The 26,807-nt window shown below is 37.8% G+C and overlaps 1 protein-coding gene across 1 annotated transcript in view; it reads right to left on the bottom strand.

The window, feature by feature from the left end:
* Window positions 1-26,807, bottom strand: part of GPD2 (glycerol-3-phosphate dehydrogenase 2 (mitochondrial)) — a 139,075-nt gene that overhangs the window by 86,418 nt on the left and 25,850 nt on the right. The window contains exons 2-3 of the mRNA XM_012640782.1: window positions 19,199-19,308; window positions 271-442 (exon numbers count right to left, since the gene is read on the bottom strand). Coding sequence (XP_012496236.1) covers window positions 271-442; window positions 19,199-19,300 — 274 coding nt within the window. The 5' untranslated portion in view covers window positions 19,301-19,308. The remainder of the gene's footprint in view (window positions 1-270; window positions 443-19,198; window positions 19,309-26,807) is intronic.

Below are 26,807 nucleotides of genomic sequence, written 5' to 3'. Positions count from 1 at the left end.
AGAACATCATCAAATCAATGAATTTGCAGGAATATAAAGTTTTCTTTTTAAACAAATTCACTGAAGTAAAAACAAATTATATTTAATTTTAAAATCGTGCAAGTGTCTATATTTTAAAAATTGCAAAGATGTTTCACCAAGAGTGGAAAATTAGAGAACACTAACAGAACGTGACTTCACTAGCGAAGACTGCATACTGTGTATTTGTTTATAATGGGGAGGGAAGATGAAATCTTTATCTGTGTTGCATTAATCCACATCAGGACTTACCTCTGGTGACCGCGTCTAGTGCACAACCGCTTCCTGTTGCTCCTCCTCCAATAACAAGGATATCAAATTCAGACGTGTTTTGCAAAGTCAGTAGCTGAGCTTCTCTGGACGGAGGCTCTCTGTTAACAGGTTCTGAAATGTACTCTGCTGCTTCAACGTAGGCCAGGTTCACCTGATATTAAAAAAAAAAATCATTTTCAGTTGTTCATCTGAAATGTCAATTTAATAAATTTTACAACATACTAAAAGAATAGATTTGTAATGGATATACTGAATACCAGAGCAAGACTATATAGTCCATAGCCCACATGGAGCTAAAGGACCAACTGCCTTTGGGGGGAAAAAATTCCTTAAAATTCCAGGTGTGTTTTTTTTCATGAATCACAACTATTTAGCCACAGAACATCTGGTTTCAGATTCAATATCTCAACTTGCTTGTTTTTGTTTCATATACAGCTAAGTTCAATTATTTCCAAAACTATATAGCAATTCCCAAATACTTTATCTAAGACAATTAATAGGGAAACATAAGCAAATGTTTTACCCAGTGGCAGCAATTCATTCAGATAACATTTTAAAGTGCCGAAGGAGGAAGAAAAAGCACTTTATATCTTTTTGCAATTTCTTAAAAGTATATGTTCTTCATTCCTCAACTCTTCTGACAAAAATATATTCTGGAGTTTGGGGACTATAGATTTAAATTGGTACAATGAAAAAGAATCTGTTCAACCAGAAGTTACTATCTAGTTTTAATAATCAGCTATGTCCAATGAGAATGTTATTTTCCAAAGATTCTACTCAAAGGCTTCCCTGTTAAATATTTTAATATAAAATTACAGATTATATATACTTAATGTATACTATTCCAGTTTTGAAAACTTGAATATAATTAAAGCCAGACATAGTCCCCCTAAAAGATAATGACCTTTCCTATTTCTAGTTCTTTTTTAGAATATAACTTATCATCCTAAATCAGAAATGATACTGGACTTTAAAAAGAAAAGTAATTGCCAGAGCCCAGAAGTTAGAGTAAAAAATCCAGAAAAACAGGTATCTTTTTTTTCCAAAATGCTAATACTAGGTTCATACACTATATTGAACAGTGCTGGCCAGCATTGCTCTATTAGTATTCTACAGATAAGTGACTTCCATTTTCTTTTCTTTAAATCACAGCAACAGCACAATCCATGATAGTGGGTTTTTTTTCCCAGTCTGCCACACAGGAAGCTTTGAACCAGCAGGCCAAACCTGGTTCATGAAGAGGTGATCTTATTAGCACTTACCAAGAGATTGTTCTGATCACCCAAGATAAGCAATTTTTTTGTTCATTTAAATAAAATAAACCAAATTATCCCTATAGTTTTATTTAATTATTACCAGGCCAACTGGATTTTTATGAAAATAAAGAAACCATAAGATAAGGTACATTGAAAAAACCTGGTACAAAAGCAATTTATGTAACCAAAACATTTGTACCCCCGTAATATTCTGATATTAAAAAAAAAAAAAAAAAAGGATGCCAGGCACGGTGGTTCACACCTGTAATCCTCGCACTCCGGGAAGCCGAGGCAGGAGGATCATTTGAGCCTAGGAGTTCAAGACTAGCCTGAGCAAAAGCGAGACCCTATCTCTACAAAAGATAGAAAAATGAGCCGGGCATCATGGCACATGCCTGTAGTCCCAGTTACTCAGGAGGCTGAGGCAGGAGGATGGCTTGAGCTCAGGAGTTTGAGGTTTCTGTGAGCTATGATCACGCCACTGCAGTCTACCCAGGGTGACAGAGCGAGACCATGACTCAAGAAGAAAAAAAAAAGAAAAGAAAAAATTCTGGATTAGGGTTAGAGGGTCCCAGGTTAAGTCTTAGCACTTGTTTACCAGCAATGTGACTTTTGACACATTATCTCTGCGGCTTCATCTTTGTAAAATAGGGATAAAATCCCTGTGATGTCTCTATCTTTGCATCTCTGGGTTATCCTCAATCTGAATGGAATAATAGTATGAAAATCATTTAGGTAAATGACAAAGTGCCACCAGAGAGGAGTTGCTGTTATTGTTACTATTATCATTAAATAATTTGATTCTTTAGTAGTGTATAATAAGTAACTTTTAAAACATATTTTACTAAGTATGGTAAAAACAAAAGGTTATAATCAGATACCATAATTTTTCAAGCTATGCCAATTTTTCATATGCCAAGCCCCCAAAATTTTATTCTTCACATAACTCCTCTTAATTATCTGCTAATAACGATGTCCCCATTTTTACCTTTACATAAATTTAAGGTAACAAACTAAATAAATGCAACTACTCAGTACTATGGAGAACATAACATCCTTCACTTATGGTCTCTGCCTTCCATCATCTAATGAGAAGAAAAAAATATATATATATATACACGTATATACAATATACGCATATATAACAATTATGTAGAAAGAACAACACCAAACTAGAGGGGAAAAAAAAACACCAGGCTACAACCATATAGATGAGGGAGTCATTTGAGGGTTTCAATTGTGCCATGACAGATGGGTAGGACTTGGACATGAGACTGACAAGTGACTAAACTAAACCGCCAGAGTGTTTTCACACATCAGAAGAATTGCTGACATTTTCTGTTTGGTAAGTTTTCTAGAAATACTTGAGAAATAAGTTTAAAGAACACGTTATGATATAGTTCATTAGAACTCGGTAATACTAAAAGCCTCCTATTCCACTCTGTGAATATTAAACTCTACTGTATGGGTTTCTTCTTCAGCAAGTATGCTAGATCTGATGGACATCACTCACACGCGTGAGGATCTCATTCCATCGCCAACACTGTTTCTCCTATCTTCACCCCCTCCCTCACCCTTCTCTCCAGCAAGCTCTAACCTGTCTCCTCATAACAAACAACAAAAAACACTTCTTACATATGTTTCTAACAACCACCCTAAAAATTCTTAAAAGACCTGTAAATCCTTGCTTTTTCTACTGCCTTCCTCCTTACTCACTCCTCAACTCACTGTAATCTGTAACTCACATACACCCCACTACCACCAACACCACCAAAACTGAATAATGCCCACCACGCTACCAAATAATCCAAAAAGCCCACAACTGATTGATTGGTTCGCCTACCTGGACATCGGGGGACAGTTCTCTCTCCCCAGCCTCTCCGAATCACTCTCTCTCAGCTTCCTTTGAATGTCCCTCTACTGTCCAACATTAAACACCAAAGTTTCTCTTGGAGCTACCCTATTCACTTTTTTCAGATCACTAATAACTCTCTCTCAAGAATCTCATCTACACCGTACTGTCAAATATCCTTTATATCACAATGACTTCTAATTTTGTTCCCCCATTCCAGAAGCCAGATATCAAACTACCTAACTGCTGTCTCAATTTGGATGTCTCACATGTGTCCCAGAATTGATCTGATGACTTTATATGCCCAAACCTTTTTTCTCTGTCAGCGTTCCTTATCTCTGTAAGGATGCCATTACACAGGTAGTTGCTGATGCCAGATATTTTGGAAGTATCCTTGACAGCTCCCATTCTCTTCAGTCCCATATCTGATCAATCTCTGAGTCCCATAGATTCTACCTCCTAAAAAATTCTCACATCTAGTCACTTCTTCATCTTCACTGCCCCTTCTCAAGTCAAGGTATCTTCCCTTTCCCCTATACTAATGGGATATCCTGCCAAAGGTCTTCGCATATTTACTCTGCCTCCTCCTAAATCATTCTCCACACTGCAGGTGGAAAAATCATTTTAAAACCCAAATAATGTACAAAACCCATGTACAAAACCCTTCAAGAGCTTCCAACTTAATTTATCTGGTTTCTAAGACTCCTCATAGTCCTTTGTAATGGCTAAAATTTAAAAAAAAAAAAGACAATATCAAGTGCTGGTGAGAATGCAACACAATTAAAACTCTCTTATATTGCTTGTGTAAATGCAAAATGATACAGCTATTTTGAAAAACAGTTTGGGAGTGTCTTACAAAGGTAAACATACTTACCATACAACCCAGCAATCCCCTCCTAGGTAATTGCCCAAAAGAAATAAAAACCTATGTTCACACAGAAACCTGCAGACAAATGTTTACAATGGCTTATTCATATTTGCCCTAAACTGGAAAAAACTCAAATGTCCTTCACCTGTTGAATGATTAAATAAACTGTGATACATCTATGCAATGGAATAATAATCGGCAATAAAAAATAACAAACTACTGATACACCCGACAATATGAATGAACAACTGCATTATGCTAAATCAGGTGTTGGCAAATTATGGTCTTCAGCCCAAATCTGGCTGCCACCTGTTTTTGTAAAGAAATTTTTTTTTTTTTGAGACAGAGTCTCACTGTGTTGCCCGGGCTAGAGTGCCGTGGCGTCATCCTAGCTCACAGCAACCTCAAACTTCTGGGCTCAAGCAATCCTTCTGCCTCAGCCTCTTGAGTAGCTGGGACTACAGGCATGTGCCACCAAGCCTGGCTAATTTTTTCTATATATTTTTAGTTGTCTGATTAATTTCTTTGTATTTTTAGTAGAGACGGGGTCTCGCTCTTGCTCAGGCTGGTCTCGAACTCCTGAGCTCAAACAATCCGCCCGCCTCGGCCTCCCAGAGTGCTAGGATTACAGGCGTGAGCCACCACGCCCGGCCCAAGAAATTTTATTAGAACACAGCCACACCCAATAATTCATGTATTGTCCATGACTGTAACAGCAGAGTTGAATAGTTGCAACAGAGACTGTATGGCCTGCAAGCCTAAAACATTTGCTCTCTGGCTCTTTACAGAAAATTCCCCAACCTCCATGCTAAGACAAAGAAGCCAGATTCAGAAGTCTACATATTACATGACTCCAGTGATTGTTTATACCATGTTCTGTAAAAGCAAAACTATAGAATCAGAAAACAGATCAGTGATTGCCAGGGTCTGGAGATAAAGGAAAAAGAACGGACTACAAAGGGCATGAGGAAATGTGTGCAGATGATAGGAACACTCTATAGCTTGATTGTGGTGGTGATTACAAAACTGTATGTACTTGTCAAAACCAATAGAACTATATGTATACATAAAGGGCATATATAATGTGTATATTATAAAGGGTGATTTTAAAGTCAATATACTTGACTTTAAAGTATGTATAAAGCACTTATGTGCCAGACACTTATAAGGGTTTTGCTTTTTTGTACTCATTTACTCCTCACAATAACCATATGCATTAGGTATTATTATGGTCTCCAATTTACTAAAGAAGTAACTGAGACATAGAGAAGTTAAGTAATTGGCCCATAATTATACAGCTAGTTCATGGTTGACCTGGAAATTGAACCTACATCGCCTGGCAACAGAGACTGTTTTACACTACCAGACCATACTCACTCTACATATAATTTGAGAAAAAATAAAGTAACAGACTAAATAGTTATAATAGAATGAGATATAACCAGTTACCAAATGTAGAAAGTTGTTTTTTTTTTAATGGGGAGTTTTTTGTTTAAGGGTGTTGGGGGCTTGGTGTGGATTTATTGTGGAGGTTTTACTGAACAGTTTCTCCAAAAAATTGTTTTAAATATACGGTACTACTGAGGGTAATTTATTTAATTTCTGACACTACTTTTAAAATAACATTTTATTTTTGTTTATTATTTTCATAAAAGCTGGGAAGTGTTGCAACTGAGAAGCTAAGCACCACATTTATTTTGGAGGCAGTAAACACAGCCTAAGGTCCTACTTATAATTATGACAGAAGAAAGACTCATTTTGGCTTCATATGGTTTTGAGTTACAAAAACACATGTACACGCTACCTCTCCTAGAATATGTTGATTAAGGGGAAATAAAGATGAGAAACGCAGCAGGAATAAAACAGTAGTGGTAAGTGATAGCGTGCTTTAAGAAAAGAGGCTTTGGGGCTCCAGATCCTTCTAGATCTGCCCTTTCCTCATCCTCCTTTTTTCCTAAGGCAGTTTGATTAGACAGGAATCTGGTAAATAGGCCACTCTGAAGGATTGAGCCAGAGATCCTTGACTCACCACTGTTAGGTCTGGTGGAGGGTAAGCAGGTAGCAAGGGAGTGGCTAAGGGCAGAGAGCAGGAACCAAATTGTACTAGGAGCTAAATTATGACTAGGCACTGTTCCCTGATGGGAACATACACAGTAAAAAGTTCCTAGTAACCTTTAATAGACTTAGAGCTCATTACCATCTAATTAGCATAACGTGGGTGGAGCTTCGTGGAGAATTCTAGAAAAACCACATACACAGGAAGGGAAACTATCTTATAACTATCCTGTTATGTAGCCTGTCATGTGATCTGTTATGGAGCACCAACCTGTCAATCACCCCCGAAGGCGGGAAACGGCAACCAATCCTGCCAGAAAAAAGGCGGGACAAACTAGAGGGCTTATAAAAGGTGGCTCGTGCTCAGCCTCCAGTGTCTGTCACCAATCCTGGAGACTGACCCGTTCCTCTCTCTCTGGAACGTATGTTCCCTTTGCGTAAGCTTCCTTTACTTTCATTCTTTCTTTTATGTGATAAATTGTATTAAGTTGCTCTGAGTTTGTGATCACTCCGTCATCAGCTTGACTCAGTACCAGTACTCATTCTTGACACTGGGAACTAGGGAACCAGGGAACAGCCACACAGATGAACCTAACATCATCACTTACAATCAGTATGTATGGGAGGTCCTCAAGGATTCTAGGGGCCAAAATGAAAAGGACAAAATTCTAGGGGACAAAATGAAAAGATAAAGAGGCATTAAATATTGCTTACATGTGGATTTAACATAGAGAAGAGGCTACAAAAGCCACAGGAGGTTATCCAGACCTGAGAAGGCTTCCTGGAACTTATAGATAAATCAAGTGAAGAAAAACTAATAGGCATTAGCTGGGTGACAAAAACCAGGAAAGGAAGTGGGAATAGCATATGCTAAAACCAAAAGTCATACCAGCATATTTTCTTTGTTCGGTACACTATTTTCTTAAAAAGTGAATTACACATCCAATATTTCAAAACTGCCATATTTCACATAAAAATCAGGATTTCTATCTGAGATATATGTGCTGAAAATGAGTAGCAGCTCCGCCTTTAGGCAGGACTTCCGTGCTCTTGTGAGCCCAGGGTTCCCCCTCACTGGCTTCACACTTGTGCCTCCCCAGTCTGTCCCCTGTAGGCCTGTGAACTGGCCAACCCTGGCCTAAAGGCAGGAACAACTCGCTACCAGATTCAGGATCAGTTTGCTAATTCAGCCACTAACACTGAGAAGAAAGGAGAGCCCAAGACACAAAGCAAACTGCTTTTGCCTAGCGTTATTCCAACCACAGCACCCAAACAAAAAACTTCTAATCTTGGTGGAATTGGGAGAAGATCTAATACTTACTATTACTTTACTTTGATTTTTTTCTATTATACTTAATTATGATGGGGGAAGTAGGGGTTTTTTTTAAACTTGTAAACCAATTTTCATTTACATTTTAGAAAGAAAATTCCTCCAGCGTTCTGATAGCAAACACACAGCTTTTGTCAAGAGACTCGCATGAGCACCTACATAGAATTAAAAGCCAAGTTTATAATCTTTGAGAGTTTACATCCCAGAAAACATTCATCCTGAACAAGATTCAGAATGAGATCAGTTTTACTATGTCTGTGCATCATTAGACTTGCAAATTAAAAAAAAAAAAATCCTAGACATTTGCAACTTAGGGTGAGACCAAAAACAAGATCTAATAATTAGTGTCTATTTCTGAAAGAAGTGCATATTTAAAGACCACAGGCAATTAACAACCAGGTTGTCCTATAATCATGTACAGTAATAATTGGAGTATAAAGCAGGGTTTCATGCAAATCACCTCAGACTGCAACTATCATTCTCTCTCTCTTCCATATTATGTGATTCAATCAATGGAATCCTTAAATTTAAGGGAAACTGCTTCCTGGTTTTTGTCACTAAAAAAGACTGACCATATTTATATATTCCTGAAAGGCAAATGCAACAAGCATCTCTTCATAGTGAATCATAATATGTTTTAATGACATTCATTCACCTCTTGAATCACTTTGTGACTCTAAACGTGACGTTTTTTCTTGTACAATACTTACATGACAGTAAGCAACAATTCTCAGTGTAAACATACTCGGTGAGATTCATGATTATTCTGTAGACAGAGTTGCTAATGGGTGGTCTGTCATCTCTACTGGGTTCCATGCAAGAGAAAACAAGAGGAGTCCATCCTTCTGGGCGGCTGAAAATAAAGGTCTGATTCACCTTCAGGGAGCCTTTAAGTGGCTATGATTCCTTTGAGAATTCACGTAGAAGCTCTTTTAATAGCAATCAGAATATATCCAAACAACTAAATTATCAAACTTTGGTATAGCTAAAAAAAAGGGGAGGGACCCCTTGGCTCTGTCTGACCACGCAAACATCAAATAAATTAACGTCATAATTGACTACGTGCTCTGAGGTTTGGGGTATATGTTTTAATGGTTTTCAAATAAATATTTTTAACACATGGAATATGTGTTTGAGGGTATCTAAACTTAATATTGCTTTTCAATTCCAACAGCTTGCTGAGAATTGAAGAACCTGGAGAATAAGCCTGGGGTTGGGGAAGACAGAGAAAGAAGTAGAGACAGAACTATTACTTGTCTAGAGGCTGTTAACACACACACTCTAATAGGCTAGCTCCTTAGGTCTCACTCACAATCACCATAGAAAGGAGAAATCCTTTGACCAGGGAGCCAATCTAGTTTAGTTATCCCTTGGGCAAGTAATTAAAAGAATCAGAATTGGATCCCAGGGTTAATTCTAAATTGGGCATCTTCAGCTCTGCTAGGTCATTTTTGCCTATATTATGGGTTACCTGAGCCCCTAGATCTGCCAGCCTCTCTGGCACCAGCAATGTAGAACTAGTGATGGTAGTCAGTGACATCCTAGGGCATCTGCCTAGCCTGTAGCCACATTGGGGAGTTAAGTTGATACCCAGGGTTCTATGAAACAGCACTTTCCCTTAAAAATCTCCCTAAAGCATACATCTGGAAGTAGATCCAGAACTGAAAGAGGGCTCACTCTTCCCCCATCCCTCTCAGGTGAATAAAATGCTGAGCATAAGCCAAATAACCAGTTCCAAACTTTATAATCCAGATGGCATTAACCACACTTTAACCTTAGTTCAAAATAGTTTTTGTTCAAATCTGTGATACATACTCTCCATTTCTCTGTGAATTATTTCATCAAATAGAAATACAACTTTTCTAGTTGATGCTCAGTATCATAAAATTAGTTCTAAGAAATTCTTTGTTGAAAAATCACAAATTGCAAAATAAATAAGCTAAATTGGGATCGCCTAACTTCTATTTAAAGCATCTATTTCCTTCTTAATTTACAAAACTACCTAGAAGAAGCTTTCCTAGTATAAACATAATTTAACTACTCAGCTGGAAGATGGGGACAGGGGAGAGGAAAGCTAAAGGTCTCTCCTAGAAGCATTTATAGAAAGTTTCCTCAGTCCCACAATATCCCTAAAAAGTTTCTTAAAGAGGCCTTAAAATGAATAAATAGTTGAAAATGAAATGCAAAGTCAAATCAAAATGAATGTCAATGTTGCTCAGTTAGCAACAGCCTAGCAGCTCACCAGCTGTCAACGCTAATCATAGCTCAGTCGTTGACTCACTGAGTGACCTATAGAAGTACAGTTAACCTCACTGATTTTGTATGCCAGCAACAAAACAGCATCACAAACTCCTCGAAGGCCTGATGTGAGTTATATCTCAAAGATATTGCCGTGGCCCCACTTTGGGGGCTAAGTGTTAAATAAAAACCAAAATTATAAGGAAGATGATAGGATGCTCTTCAGAGAACATTTCCAGCTCTGTCTGCATAATTTTAGTACTTTGATGAAACATGCCTCTGAAGAAACAGTTAACCATATAGAGTAGTTAAGAATAGTTTCAACTGGCCTTATCTAAAATACAGAGTATTCAGAATTTTCATCAAGCTTTAGATATCAGACACATTCCCAACAAATTTAGTTATGTTTCTAGGAGAAAAACAGTTCTTCCAGGAATCTATGCACAGGGTTCTAAATAAGAGAAGCAAATGAATGAAACAGTCTTTGGCATAGCGCTAACAATAAAACTCTCATCAAAAGAAATACAGCTCATTTGTTAACTAGATAAGAAACTAAATTCAGGACACATATGTAATGGCTGGATGCTTAACAAAACTTTTTCTCTTCTTCCAGAGAACACTGCTGGATTACAATTCCCACCCTCCTGTACAGCTGGGTGGAAATGACCCAGTGGGAGAGCAAAGCCCTACAGTACAGCAGATCCACTAGAATAATGAAACCTATATAGGTCCCTGAATAACTGCAAGAAATAGGACCCCCACCTATACACACTGAACTGTAATGTGAGCAAGAAATAAACCTTCATTGCGATAAGGCGCTGAGCTTTGGGGGTTGTTTATTACACCAATTAGCTTACTCCAATGAATACACAAGTGTGAGATGTGTTTAGCATTACAACCCAAGATTTACAGCTCGCTGACATTGTATACAGTCCATACGTAATTCCGAATCTTCCCCTCATGGGTGCCAGGCCCCATCAATTACAGAAAAATAAATTCACACAGATAAAGCTACAAAAGGGCAGACCATCAAAGGAAAGCCCCAGAAAGCCATGGTGCAGAGACAGTTCTACCTTCATAGTTGACATGATGCTGATGTTGTGGCTTTTTAAGCAGGCAGGTGGAACTGAGAAGCCCATTACTCAACGACTAGTTCTTTATCCACCTTCATATACGCAACCACTAGTTCTTCCTTCCACCTTCAAAAATGGCCATTTTTGTAGATTTTAATGTTGAGGCGGGAACTACAGCGTCAGATACCACATGAAGAATGTATTCACAATGTATTTACAATAGCCAAGATGTGGAAACAACCTAAATGTCCATAAGGGATGAATGGATAAAGAAATATACACAATAGAATATTATTCAGCCTTATAAAAGAAGAAAATCCTGACATTTGTGACAACATGGATAGACCTAGAGGACATTATGCTAAGTGAAATAAGCCAGACACAGAGACAAATACCGTATGCTCTCACTTATATGTGGGAGCTAAAATAGTCAAAGAATCAGAGAGTAGAATATGCTATCAGGGGCAGGGATCGGGTACGCAGGGGGAGAATGAGATGTTGGCCAAGGGGCACAAAGTTTCGGTTATGCTCCAGGAAAGAACTTTTTAGAAATCAATAATAATGAAGACTGTTTAAGAACTTTTATTTTTATAGCGATTTATAAGATTTTTTTAAAGAGAAAGACTGCTTATCAACCGATGAAAATTGCCTCTGGAGATGGAATGTTATGTACTTGGGGAGAACAAGCAAGTCTGGTAACATAAATTGACTCACAAAGTTAAAAGCAATCTAGTAAAAACAAAGCAAATGTGTCATGTGGTCTAATTTCAGCTACATCGATGCTGAAGAAGATTTATACTTATTTCAAACCCACAGACACTCCTTAGTTTAAGAACCAGGAGAGTATTTCTCACTGAGGTTAAATTCTCAAAGATGTTAAGGGTGTTCAAAAAATAAACAAATTGTTATATCCAATCAAAGATACTGCTGAAAGGTGACACTTAAGTGGAATACTTTTTTTTTCTTGGAGACAGAGTCTCACTCTGTTGCCCAGGCTAGAGTGCCACGGCGTCAGCCTAGCTCACAGCAACCGCAAGCTCCTGGGCTCAAGCAATCCTCCTGTCTCAGCCTCCCGAGTAGCTGGGACTACAGTCGAGCACCACCACACCAGGCTAATTTTTTCTATTTTTAGTAGAAACGGGGTCTCACTCTTGCTCGGGCTGGTCTCAAACTCCTGACCTCAAGCGATCCTCCCACCTCGGCCTCCCAGAGTGCTAGGATTACAGGTGTGAGTCACCGTGCCTGGCCTTAAGTGGAATTTTTGTAATTTAAGTTGTTTCTTAACTGATATCGTATCCTAGATGCTGTGCTTATAATTTTGATTTCTCTTCAATCAATACTCATTTGAACTTCAAGTTTCTCTACCCTTTACCAGTTTCTCTGTCTAGTCATCAATGCAAGCAAAAGTATGCCAACCAAAAGCTCAGCTATTTAAAAGAAATCTGGTGTTCAGTGGTGGCTTGGGAAAATTTTTAGTGGGGTGAAATGTCCTAACAGGTACAATGATCCAGGCATTTGAAATGTTCGAAACAAAAATGAATAAAATGGCAATGAAAAAAAAAAAGAAATCTCATGTTATGTCTTTCTTATTATGCATAATAAGACAGGTCTATTTCAAATATTCATATCCTGTATCAGGGAAAGGGGAAAGAAGTATAACACATACTAAAGAACTGCTATGTGCCAGGTACTATGATCACCGACATGTATAAACTGGCAGTATATACAGCATATACCTCATGGGGAAAAAAAGCCTATGAGTAAAGTGACATTGTCCTTACTTTATCAAGAAATTAGAAATCTGAAAGCTTTCACGACCCATGCACAAAAATAGGTTCACCAAAACCCAGTCACACTCATATAACAGACACATTTGGGAAGCTAAGTGTTATCTCATTTGGGGGTCTGTTAAAATAAATTGTAAAGTAGATCTTATTTGGACTAGATTTGATCATTGTATGTTTTGCTTCTTCTCCAATCTTATCTTTCGCTACTGAGTTAACTTTGGAGTCACTGGTACCACCAATCAAAAAGCACTGTTCTGTTAGAACTCTTAAAAATAATATATTGAGAGGAGAGACTGAAATTACAAGTTAAAACAATGTTCTCAAAATCTGTGTGGATTTTAATTATCCGTGCTTCACTCTGTCTCTCATTAGCATAAATATTTTTCTCTTAGGTTTTGATAATACTAACAATAAAGGTAGTATAGGTTTAAGTGTATTTCAACTCACCTAACACATCACTGCTATCATTTTTTTCATATTCCCTTAACACATATGATACAATGAACTGTAGTATTTTGTAAGCTACTCACAAGTATAGTGAATTGCTATCTCTTACAAAGTGAGAGGCTATTTTGCAAAGCATGAAGATCCTGTCATCAACAACTATTACTATATCATATGCTCTAACATCACTGGCTTTGGGAAAGAAGAAATGAGTTTAATTACATTCCATTTCAAGCTAAAATGATACATGAAAATTCAGACTTACCCTCCAAAAAAGTTAGAGCTTTTGTTCCAGTATTACCTGTTTTTCAAAAATGTTTCACCACAGAATTCCAATGCATAGCATTGTACTGTATATTAATTTATCAAAAAGACTATATTCATGTAACTTTTTAGGAACATATCGGCCATACAAATCAAGTCTGCCATAATTCATATAAGCCTAAATAGAAAAAGAAAAGCAACAGTGGGACATTCAAGGAATTTATTACAACAGTTAAAGAGTTTAAGTTAATAATTGGGTTTGCCCACCTAGCTCATCCTCAGATCAGAAAGCGAGAAGAGAAGACAGAAGAGTGTTTGTATACTTGTTTTGGAGCCATTCTCCTACAACCTCAGATAAAGCATATACCACTTGCTACTAATCTCAAAGTCTTAACAGGGTATACCTGAATGCAAGGACAAGAGCAACTTTCTTGCTAACTACAACCACACTTTATATTCATATTACCTGGGAATTTCATAATAACACTTTGAAAGCTTCCTATGTTCCAGGAACTTTTCCAGACTTCACTGCTCTTTAACAATCCTTTGAAGGAAGTCCCACTGTTATCCTCATTTTACAGATGGCAGAAAATGAGGCCCAGAGAATTTAAGAAAATTGCCCATAATCACTTAACTATTAAAACATAGAGCTAGCTATTCCCAATAGCCAAGATATGGAATCAATTTAAATGTCTATCAACAGATGAGTGGATAAAGAAAATGTGTTTTATACATGTAATGGAATGCTATTCAGCTATCAAAAAGAATGAAATACTGTCATTCTCAGCAATATGGATGAGCATGGAGGACATTATGTTAAGTGAAATAAGTCAGAGACAGAAAGGTAAATATGCGTGTTCTCACTCATGTGGGAGCCAAAAAAAAAAATTGAGCTCATAGAAGTAAAGAGTAGGATTGTGGGTATTAAAGGCAGGGAAAGGTCCGGGAGAGGATAGGGGGAGGTTGGTTAATGGATACAAAGTTACAGCTAGATGGGAGGAGTAAGTTCTAGTGTTTTATGACATGAAACTAAAAATAAAAGGCAAAATAAATAAGTAAATAAGGATGAAGAAACATAAAAAATTAAAGAAAGAAAGTAGAGCTAGGTATTGAATGCAGGCAGTCTTCAAAGACTGTTCCGAAGATTACGCTTTTGGTCTTTCTGTTACGCTGCTTTTGAGTGGAACGTCAATCAATGAGAATCTCTCAATTCCCTGATTCTAATAAGATCACTCCTCCCACTAAAAAGAGATCTTGATTTCCATGTGCTGAAGCCCACTCCCTGCCTATTTATGGTATGGGAAAAATAAAGAGAACAGTCTTTCACATCCGGGCTTTGAGAAAGCTCTCAGTGGTTCTCAGGCTGCACCTCAGAGTCAGCTCTCAAGGCCCACCAGCCCTTCAGAGAGGGTAATGGAAGGAACAAACCCAGCAGGTGTTACTCAAGAGAGCCCACCTCAGACCTAAATAGATTTTTGTTATATCAACCACACCACTGGGGTTAAAAAGAAGCCCACACCATCACATCAATTTTTCCAGTTAGGACCTAGAAAGTATGAAATAAAATGTTGAGTTTTAAAAAAAGGTTTCAAACAATGCCCTTGGCCAATAATGAAAAGAGCAGGGCTGCCCTGGTTAAATCCTTATACTCCTGCCCTGTTCTTGCTGCGTTCTCCCTGGCTGTCGCCATTCCTCCCATCTTCCTGAGGATCCCTCATGCAGCCCTGACTCTTAAAGCTCTCCACCTCTGTTCCTCATGAAGGTTTACCTGTTCTGAAAGTACTTCAAGGCCCCCTCTCCTAACTTAAATTTCCCTCTCCATCTAATCCATTTTCTTACCAGCTTGGAATTACAAAAATGAGGCTTCCCCCAAAAGTGATACTTCCTTTCACTGCGTGTTAGACTGGATAAGATGTCCTCCAAGTCCCTTCCAACTAAAAGCTTATTATTAAACCAACTTATACTAAATAGTGAATCACAATCAACTTGCTCTTAAAAAATCTCCATACCACTACAGAGGTGTCTGCTTGCTCTACGCCCAGACGGATTTAAGAGAGTGTGAAACGCTTATGTCCCAGTACTCAGCCTGCTGTCCCTCAGCATACAGCTGGTCTGGGAGGAAGAAAAAATCAAGATGCCTCGTGGAAACTTAGTCAACAACTTATGGGTGAGAAAATAAAGGGAGATGGAAAATGAAAGGAAGAATGAAAGGAAGGGGAAGCCACTCTGAGACCACTCTAAAAACCCCTATGTGCATAACTAAAGAAGGCCTGGAAGACAGCTGCCACATGTGGCCACAAACCTCCTTCCCCGTGGGTGGACACAAAAAAATCAACCAACGTTCATCTCCTTTCGCAATGGAACTGAAGATTCAGACTACCCCATTCCAAAAGATTAATAATAATAATAGTTCTCTCCTTAGGCTATGATGACCTCTATCTCTTCTAAATCTGGGCCTCTAGGTTTCCCTTGGCTTAAGAGTGGGCACTATACATCATTGATAAACATAAGTAAGATAAATGTTAACAACACGCTTATATGAAGAAAAGCCATACTATGAAGTAAAGTAAGACAAAAGAATCACTGCTACCACCTCTGACCCCTCCCCTGCCCCCAGAAACACCAGTCTCCACCAAGGTCTCTATCCCCTCACTTACAGTGGCTTGGATTCAAGCAACTGGGTTAAAGGTAAATAAATCCACGTTTTTTTATTACATTGTGTTTTCTGTTTATTTTTTTTTTAAGTAGATACAATCATTTTCCTTGTAAATACAAGCTAATTTAACTGTAGAATTGACCTAAAAGGTTTTGGTGAGCTGACCTGGCAAATAAACACTCCTATGGTACTATCTCATCACCAAACATGTTTTAACAATTTACCAACTTTTAGAATCAACCCATTTGTATTGAGAATACAGCTCCTGCCTGTATTCTAGGAAGGAAGTTTCGTACCAGGAGTACCAAACGATCACAAGCAGGGGACAGGAAGACAGAGAGTGTGGAAATGCAGCAAAATGTGCCAGAAGTTAAGGTCAACACACAGCTTTCTAGGACACTGACTCTTGGAGTTTCAACACTAACTTATTCTTCATAGAAGGCAGTTTATCAGTTGAAGTCATCTTAGAAAATTGGAAAAAAATGTAAAAACACAGTAGGTAAATATACCTGCAATAAGCCAATACTTTAAGCATCAATTTGCAGAAAAATGGAGCATATCTAGTCACATTTAAGGCCTCAGTGTGCACAAACAAAAATGTAGCCAATTAATGTGTCGCAAGGGGCAGACTTTTCTTGACTATAGAAGTCAGGAACATTCTCTCCCTAGAATGGCTCTGATTGTCAGATATTTTCTGAGGACAGCTGAGTTAAGGAAGGCCTGTGGTCACTTTATGTCAATGGCTCAAATAAATTGTTTCCTCTCTCTCATTCTTGCTTTTACTTATTTATTTATTTTTGCCAATCCCTATGGCTACAATCGCACCTGCTACTCCCAAAATATATGCTTATGGCAGTGTCTTAAAGGGATAAGAATCACGACAAAAAAAAAAAAAAATATGTACACAGTTGGATTTCTTATGCAACTCATTGACTGAATATGCCTGTAGTAATTTTTTTCAACAGAACTTGTCCAGTTAAAATTATAAATGACTTTAAGCTGCTGATATCCATTTCATTTGGCTATTAGGGTGGTCAGGATATCTAAGTTAGGAAGGATAAAATGACAGAATGTCCCAGGAATCAATAGGCTCTTGATTTTACTGACTAAAATCCACCCTTCACTTGATTTCTTAATCTTCTGTTTATTATTCTATTCTGGAAGGTCAATTATTAGAGAGAAATCAAACACACACACAAAATGAAACGGTATTATCTAAGTACAAAGTTAAGCTATAAACTCTGAAGTAGAACATGCTTACTGTGGTTAAAAGATATAAACCACGTATAAATTTAGCAACAACTCATCATATTAGATATCGTGACCTTTGGCATTGGCATTTTCCAGTATCATTTCAGATAGCACCGGTAAAGATGGCAGGAGTAATCTAATCCCTTAACGCCCATGTCCCTAAGACAAGTGCACTTCTCAAATAGCCTCAGCAGAAGCAACATCTTTTCACTCTTACTTTTAAGAAACCAAGGCAATCTTTTAAAAGAAATAGTGCACTATGCACAATCAATGGGTGAGGAAGAGATTCAATAGCAAGTCAACTAGTCAATAATATTATTGTATGTATTGAAACATCACTATGTACCCCATAAATATGTACAATTATTATGTTAATTAAAAAAATAATAATATCTGCCTTAGGAAACCTTGAGGGTGATGTGCTTATAGTTCAGAATGCAAAAGAAAGACTAATACAGTCTATTCTATATTCTCCATCTTTAGGAGGAAGCACATAAAAATGATCTTGTTTTTTAAAACTATAAGCCAGCACATAGATGCTTCCTAATACATGTTTTGAAGTGGTACCTTTCAGGATATGGGATTCCAAGCAATGTGCCTAGCTCTACCACCTTGTAGCACAAAGAAACAGAAACAAGTACAAGATAATCCACAGCTTAAAGATATCCACAAAAACGTAGAAAATGAGTAGCTCATGGATCACCCAGTTACACAGAGCTTACCAAATTCCTACACTTTCATTTTTGCAAAAGGAACCCACTACCAAGCAGGTATCACAAAATGCCCTCATGACATAGGGGAGGGGCAACAAGAGATCGATACTAACTACTGAGATGGTTGCCAGCATTTCAAGCCTGAAAAGAACAAAAACCATTCAGCAAAATTATTTCCTGGCATCAATTTGAACTACGGGAAGGCATAGCTGTAGTGCAAAGGAAAAAAATAAAATAGGGCCGGGCGCGGTGGCTCACGCCTGTAATCCTAGCTCTCTGGGAGGCCGAGGCAGGCGGATTGTTTGAGCTCAGGAGTTCGAAACCAGCCTGAACAAGAGTGAGACCCCGTCTCTACTAAAAAAATAGAAAGAAATTAATTGGACAACTAAAAATATATAGAAAAAACTAGCCGGGCATGGTGGCGCATGCCTGTAGTCCCAGCTACTCGGGAGGCTGAGGCAGGAGGATTGCTTGAGTCCAGGAGTTTGAGGTTGCTGTGAGCTAGGCTGACGCCACGGCACTCTAGCCCGGGCAACACAGTGAGACTCTGTCTCAAAAAAAATAAAATAAAATAAAATAAAAACTGAGCACTTTAAATTATTTAGAAACTTCATATCAATCTCATTTTCATGGCTTTCTTCCATTGAAATTTTTACCTCATACAAGGTAATATTACATAAGTAACCAAACCTTTAAGAAATAAAACTAGGATTCAGCTAGGCCTTTTCTTTTCCATTTCCTTTCTCAGTCGCCTGCCTGCTAATAAGACAAACTTTTGGCCGGAACATAGAAGGTATCCAGACGTTTTGATGAATTAGACAAGTGAAGTCTAAATGAACAAACCCTGGCACTCATAAATGAAGCAGTCTTTTAAAACCAAAGAGCCAAAACAGAGGCTAAACAATGCTTCCTGAAAAAGAAATTCACTTTAAAAAAAAATGAGATACACACAGTTCTCAAGGATCATTAAGGAACCATTCTAAATTAGCCTCTTTCAGACCAAACTGAGAAACTTTAAAAGTAATTTCTCAACAAAATCGTTAGTGTACACACACACCATCCACAGTTCTTTAGCAGATTTAAGTTGCATATTATAATCAATACATGTACTGTTACTCACTTGCTTCCTTCTGTAATGAGCAAATTGAGAGAGTCCTAAAACAGTTGCAAGAGCACCTCCTCCAACAAGAATAGTCCCTTTCACTGCCTTCTGAAATGCCATTTCTTAGCCTACAAAGAAAAAGTGAAATAAAAAGAAGTCAATTGGGATTTTTATTGCGTAACAATCCTAATAACAAAAAGGCACTGTGTAGATTATGAAACCATGTTAAACAAGAAAAGAAAACATAAAATAAGGAAGTTACTAACACACCAACTTATATAGAGCAACTCAAAAGTAATAACCAAAGAAACCTAGACAAGGGAATTGATTATGTAAAAGTTACTTTCAGATCTGACAGGAATTAAAGAAAGGAAAGCAAATTAAGAGACAACTGAGGATATTTAAACAGTATAAAGTCAAGAGAGCCCTGAAAAGAAATGTCATTGGGTATTTGACAAAGCTGCATGCTGTACTTGCAAATTTGTTCAACAGCTAATCCCCTCCACAAGGAGAAGTGGTGGAAGTCTTGGGTCACTCAACATAACAATAAACCTCAGGCTGGCTTCAGATTCTTTGGCAAGTGTTTAATTCAAATTGTGGTACAATTCCCTTCCCAAGTTTTTCCCTTCCTAATGAAGTTCTCACTAGAGCCAAAAGCCAACACACTTATATTTCTACACTAAGAGAGTCTATGCTTTACAGATAAAAAGTCAAAGGATACCATGCCTTGATGCTTTCACAAACTGACAAACTTACAATCCTCTAATTCCTTTCATTAGGGGAACTTAAAAAAAAAAAAAAAAAAGTTTTTTCTTCTAGCCAGAGTTACATGACACCACAATTTCAATAGAAAACCCTCCAGAGATCAAGTACTTTTTTGTGTTCACTGTATGTTTCTAAATAAAGTTCTGCACTGTCTTAGCTCTTGACTTTCTTTCCTCTAACTTGTTTTCCCCTACTGGACTGACGGAATTTTTAAAGTTTTTTTTTTTGAGTACTTAAAATTATTCTTTTACTTTTTCAGAAACCAGAAATATTGCATAAAAATGAAAATTCCATCCAAAATCCTCGTGCCCACATTTATTCTGTTAAACATAAAAAGACAACACTGTGTGACCCAAGAAAAATTCTTAAAGTTAAGAAATTTGACCCGCCTCAGAATTTCCATTCACAAAAGCAGCCGGCACACCCTCACCTTACGGGGAAGCCGCTACTCTATTTTCCTGTATGGGTGGAGCCCTGCCCTGTCGGAACAACACAATGTACAGATATCTACTGATATCTCACAAATCAAGAATGTATTTATTATGAAGGCAATTTAACTTAGGATACTAAAAAACATAGTATCTCAACATAAATTATGATACAGTTAAATGTTTAGGTCCATAATGAATGGACAGTATCTATTATACTATCCTAAATTAAAGAATTTTAGTACAGTTGGTAACTGATTCTACAGAAAATTCATTTTGGAATACTATAAATTATATACTGAAATCAAAGTTGGTATCTCTTAAAATTTTATTTTTTGCTCTGATCTCATTCTTTCTGACAAATTCCTAAATTCTAAGATTCATCTTTGTTATTAAAATTCTTACCAGGAAAATATTTCACATGCGTAGGTAGTCTGCTGCCTCTTCTTTACTGTCTCTTTGCTATATCAACCATCCCCTCTTTCCCACAAGATAGTTGGGATATGCTGGCTAAGGACCATTCACAGTCAACCCTAAGCAAAACCTTATATCCTAGGTTGCTCTGATAGTAAAAATCTCAATTTGGTAGGCACCCACTTACCATAGCTTACCATCACCATTCAAGGTACTACTATGAATGTTCACATGGGTGCCTATCACGCAACAATGAAAACCCTAGCAGCTGAGTGAGAGCATGTTCTCAAGGCTAACTGGGACCTGCAACTGGAGAAAGAGAGTAGCGTTCCAGTTCTATTTACCTAAATAGTACACGTGCCTGACCCATATAGACAGCAGCCTGGTGGTCCCTAGGATGTGAATGTTGTGACTGACAGACTCACTTTAGCTTAGTATCATTGCTTCTGTCTTACTGACAATGTCACTGCTGACCTCACAAAGGGTACTACATACCAACATGGCCAACTAAGGGATGTTATACATAACGTAGTCAATGAAAATGTCTCAGAGTCAGGTGTTCATTCAGCCAGTTAAGTTTGGACCCACTTTTTCGAAGTGTGTGGGTCCCCACGTTCCCTGCCCACCTTATTGTATTGTTTCAATTTGATTTGTCTCAGACCACAAATTGCAAAGGGAGATATTTTCACACATTTTCTCAATGAGCCACTAATACTAATGAAAAACTACATTCACATATTATTTTGCAGCGTTAGCAATGACATTGACTATAATCAATAAAGAGTTTCCTTTTTCAATAATTTCATAAAATAACCTCTGCTTAAAGGCTCATTATTTCTACTGTGACCAAATCCTTCTGTAAGATCATCTAGCTCTTTATAACAAATAAATCACTCTTACAGGTAATTCAAAAACAAAGTCACAGAATCTGTCAGTTTCACCTGGCTCTCCTAAGATTATCATTATTACTGTTGTTACTGTTATTATGAATGTTATAATGACAAGAGTATTTGCTAGGTTATAGGTATTGTGCTTTCAATTCTTTACACACATCAGCTCATTTCACCTTCACAACATCTAATTTCATAAACGAGGCCCTTGTGGTTCAGAGGAACTAGGAGATTTGCCCAAAGTCACTTTCTGGTGAGAAAACCATGACTGTATTTATGCTCTTGACCACTGGGTGGTTCTCCCTTGCCTTTGGTCTCAACTTCTCCCCAAAAGCTACACCATATGTTGCTGTCACTCCAAAAGAAAATCCTGTTCTCAAATAATGACCCAAAGTGTACGATCCCTTGGCACTTGGGTTTCTCTCTAAGGCAATGACGAAACTTCTGGCAAAGTATCTACTAGTAATCTTCAGCCAGGTAATGTAAGAACTTTATTTTAACGTTGAAAGTAACATAAAACCATATAAATATAAACTACATGCTGTGGACACCATGTAACCATTTATATACCGTTGTAAGGAGAACAGTTTTCACAGTGATTAAAAAGAAGAAAAGATTATTTCTTAGCTTTACTAGGAAATTAGCAATGAAGGGAACCAAAACTATGGACAAATCTTTATCTTTTGCAATTAAAAGTTTGAGAAAACCAAAGGGAGAAAAATTATCCAAAAACAAAAATAATAATAATTAGCTTCGTTATCACAGCTTAACGCTCAGGTTTTATAGCCTATTAATGAAATCACATATATAATGACTCAGGATTGGCTCCTTCACTGGCACAGAGCAATGCTAAGGAGAACACCAGCTCAGCTGGCAAAACCTAGACAAAATGGTACTCAACTAAATATATCTGTGAGTCTATCAACTGCCCATAAGGAATTTACAGTCTACTTGTAGGATTAAATACCAAAGTCTGTCTTGTAACTCTGTCGTATAACTAGTTGTGCCATACTGAGTGTTGTAGATACTCGGGAAGAAAAGAAAGCAAGGTGACATATCATTATAGGGGAGCAAGAGATTGATTCTGACTAAAAGAATTAAAGAAGGCTTCAGAGAAGTGAGAATATTTGGAAAGGATCTTGAAGAAAAAAAGGAATTGGAGGGGAGTGAGTAGAGGAAGTTGTAGATGGAGAAAGATTTGAAAGAGAAAGAGGAACATCACTGTAACATTCTGGAGACATATAAGTAGTTATCTGGTTTGGCATAGAGATAATGTTCAGCTGGGAATGAAGTTTAAAAAAAAGTCCAGGGCAAGAGAGAAGATTCTGTACATGTGAAGTAAGGTATTTCTATGTTATTTTGTTGGCAATGGGGAATTGAGGCTATAGATCAAGGAAGCAAGATATTTTTTGTCCTATGTTGTATAAAGAGGGTTCAAGTAGATTTTTCTGTTGAAGTTTATCATGAAGATAGAGAGAGACCCGTTAGAGGGCAATGACATAGTGGGAAGACACTGAACACAATAAGAGGTTTTAGCCTGAGTAGCGGGACTTGGCCCCAACATTACGGTATTAAGATATAGAAAGAGAAACAGGTTTCAGGGAGAAAAGGAGCTCAGCATGGAGCTAAGAAAATTTGAGATCTTGAAAGAACACCTATTCGGAGAAAAACAGCAAACAGGTGGATATAAGGGTCTAAAACTCACAATAGTAATCACAGCTAAAGGTATGGCTTGGGAAATGTCTGCCCAGAAATGACAGGTGTAACTTCTACACAATAAAATGTACTTACTCCTAGCAAATGAAAACTAGATTTGCCACTTCTCAAAGTTTGCTGACCCATGTTTCTAGCTGACTGCTGCAACTTAACCTGCCTCAACTGAATTCTTAGCTGTCCTTTTAGGACTCCTATCATAGACAAAGTGACTCCAACAATAAGAACAAGCCTTCAGATTCTATTTCATACAGTTCGTGAGTGCTGACCACTCTGCCTCCTCCCATGCAGAGGCAAGGCTACTCTCCCAGCCAACTCACACATACACTGATGACTCAGAATAGATGAGGCAGTGGTTTTCCATGCACAGCTACAAGAAGGAGGTGGGGTGGCTGGGCTCCTTACACTTCAGGTGACTCAAAAGTCACGTCACACTGTCACACCACGCACTTTAGACTTGTAAGAGCAAGTAATAACACCTATTTAAAAAGGCAAAAGGTCCCCCCCAGCAACTAACCACAAGCAAATTTATTGCAGAACAAGAGCACACTTCCTGGGCCCTGAAATCTCTAAATAGGGCGTGCAAACTCCTCTCCTAATCTTCTTGTCTTATCTTTTCTCTCCTTACTTATCAAGACGTAAATTTAGCACAACTAAGAATCTATGCAAATAGATTTATGAAGAAGGCCTGAGTCCTTTAATGTTTACATAAACTCTCCTATCCTTCTACCTTTTTGTACAGAAATGACAATTACCTTTCCAATCCCCATGCTCTCCATTAATTTAATAAAAAATGGGAACTTCTCAGGGTTTTGATTCTTATGCCAGCACAGAAGTAAGTATATTTCTCCCCATCCCTTACCAGCATGAAAAGTGGGAGAGGGGGGAGGTACAGCTCAAAGATCATTTTCAGAAGAGTAATTTCGGCTATCAGCCTTGCAGTCTTTCAGACATGTGTTCTCTAGCAAGATATAAAGGCATTCCATGCTCTTTGAATCACCTACACTGAGAAACCAAGTGCACAGGGCATTTCAAACACAAAATGAGATCTAGAGGTAGCCTGTGCTACACCACTAAGCCCTTTACCTAAGTCCACGCAGGCCCAAAGGTAGCAAACCACTCCTTACACTTCAGGTGCCCAGCCATCTCCTCCAGATAGCTGTGCATAGAAAACCACTCTCTCATCTCTTTTAAGTCATGTCACACTGTCACACCCATGGAAGGCACAATTTAGATGGCCAGGCCTGACAATCCACTTGTGTACAAATCCGGTGTCTTTGATCAGAGAAAGGTGCATGATCTTATAAAAGAAGGGTGCAGGACCTCATCAGAGAAAGTCCTACCAAACAGGTCCGTAATCATGGACCTTGACAGCAAGTCCATAGCAAAATGGAAGAAGAGGGAGTGAATTCAAAAACATTTTCCTGCCTGGTAGCCCTGTTTTAATTATAAAAGTCAAGATTTCTGGGTGGTTTGAACTAGACACGTTTTAGCAAAGCAAACCTTTTATTATTCCAATTAATGTGATAATAAATGCTTTGTACAATTCCCTTTAAGGAAGAATCTCATGGTTCAGACACACCAAACATCTGCTGATAAAGTGCTTACACCAACAAGTAACAATCAAAGCACACCATGTACTACTCTTTCCCCAAGGTTTACTTTACAGTAGGGATAATGATGAGCACTCTGCCTGCAAACACATCCCCCCTAGCCAAGCAGAGGCTCTTCCCCACACATGCATCTTAAACAGCAGCTTGTGATTCCTACAGAAACACACAGAGAGCCCTCCAGCGTGCTTTCTGAAAGCTGTCAGACAAAATGAACAAAATAGTCAACATCAGAGGCACATCAGCCTGTTCTCTGGAAACAGAGAAGGCCTAGTCCATATACTGAAAATGAATTTTTTTGTTGCTTTTTCTTTGGTTGCTTTAAACATTTTTAAAAGGGATTTAAGCCCCGGTAAGAAATGGACCCAAAGGTTATTCACAAAAGATGACCCCAATGGAAAAAGTCAACGTATCAAGTCCTGAGAAAACAGCAGACACTTTTATCCCTCAGTCACATTCTTCTCTAGCCCTTCCTTTATTCTATCAAAACAAAAAATGTAAACACAACAATAACAACAACCTACAGTTGTAAAGAATATATACATTCAACAGCATATCAAATGCAAACAAAAAGCCTTTTCTGAAAAGTATTCTCCTGCTAACACAAGATAAATGAAAGAACCAGGTAAAAGTCAGCGGAAATGTTAGAAATATAATGTATCCTCAGATTTGGGATGTACAAAATTTTGGACTGTGGTTGAGGAGGAAGCTAAAGCACTCTACTCATACACTGCAGGTACAGCATCCAAACCCTGGCTTTGTCCCTGACTTGCACACCCTGTCAAAAAGCCAGGCTGCCTCTGGGAAGGGCGCGTTCTATTTCTAATCCATTTATTTCCCTAGAAAATCCCTGCCAGAAGGGCCCAGCCCAAAAGATTAAAGACAATCTTAACAAAGGGAGAGTATTTTAATAAAGACAAAAGAGAACAAAACTCAGGAAACAAAGAGAAAGTGAAAGAAAACAAACACTATATGTATATTGATTCACAGAGCTTCAAGCCAGAAAGTACTTTTTGGAAAAGCTTCCTACTGGTCTCCCTGGGGCATCTTTAGGTCAGTTACATCACTTTAGGAGCAAACCCACAGCTATGGATGACTGAGGAAGAGGTTAGCCCAGGACTATTTCTCAGCCTCAAAGGAGGGGAGAGCCTGGAAGTTTGACAGAAGGAGTTGCAAGAGAAGGGCTGAGCTGCTTTCAGAGGCAGAGTTCAAAAAAGTAAGTAAAAGGTACAAAAAAAAAAAGGAGCATAAAAGGTAATTATTTAAAGTGAGCCAGTTAAGTTTCTGTTTATGAAAAATTTCTCTTGAACATTATTACGTGAACCTTTTCGATGTGTTGTTTTTAGGTTTTTTAATTTAATATACAATATCACAACCATTAGCCAAGCATTTATTTCACAAAGTCCTCTAAAATGAAAATATATAGAAAGGGGTGGGACTTTAGAGGAACATAAGGATACATGCTTGCACTCTACTAGGGAATTATTAAGACTCAATTTTTTATTAAACATACGCTGTTTCCAAGGCAATTGCCATATTATGCATCTAATATTTTCTACCATTTCTAAAATGCACACTGGAACTATAGAGTCAAATTTGAGCCTTTTTCCTTATTTTCATGAGGTTCACTATAGAATTACAAATCAATGAAGCCTATCTTAGCTAATAATACATTTATATTCATTAAATGCAAATAATCACGGCTTAATTCATAATGGAATGGTTTCTATTGTACTTGCTTTCCATAGGATTGCTATAAAAATCATAAAGAACTGCAGTTCATGCAAATGAATTTGTATTCCATTAT

The sequence above is a fragment of the Propithecus coquereli genome, unplaced genomic scaffold (genome assembly GCF_000956105.1).
Source record: "Propithecus coquereli isolate 6110/MARCELLA unplaced genomic scaffold, Pcoq_1.0 Scaffold157, whole genome shotgun sequence".
NCBI lineage: Eukaryota > Metazoa > Chordata > Mammalia > Primates > Indriidae > Propithecus > Propithecus coquereli.
This window is presented reverse-complemented; position numbering and strand designations above follow the sequence as displayed.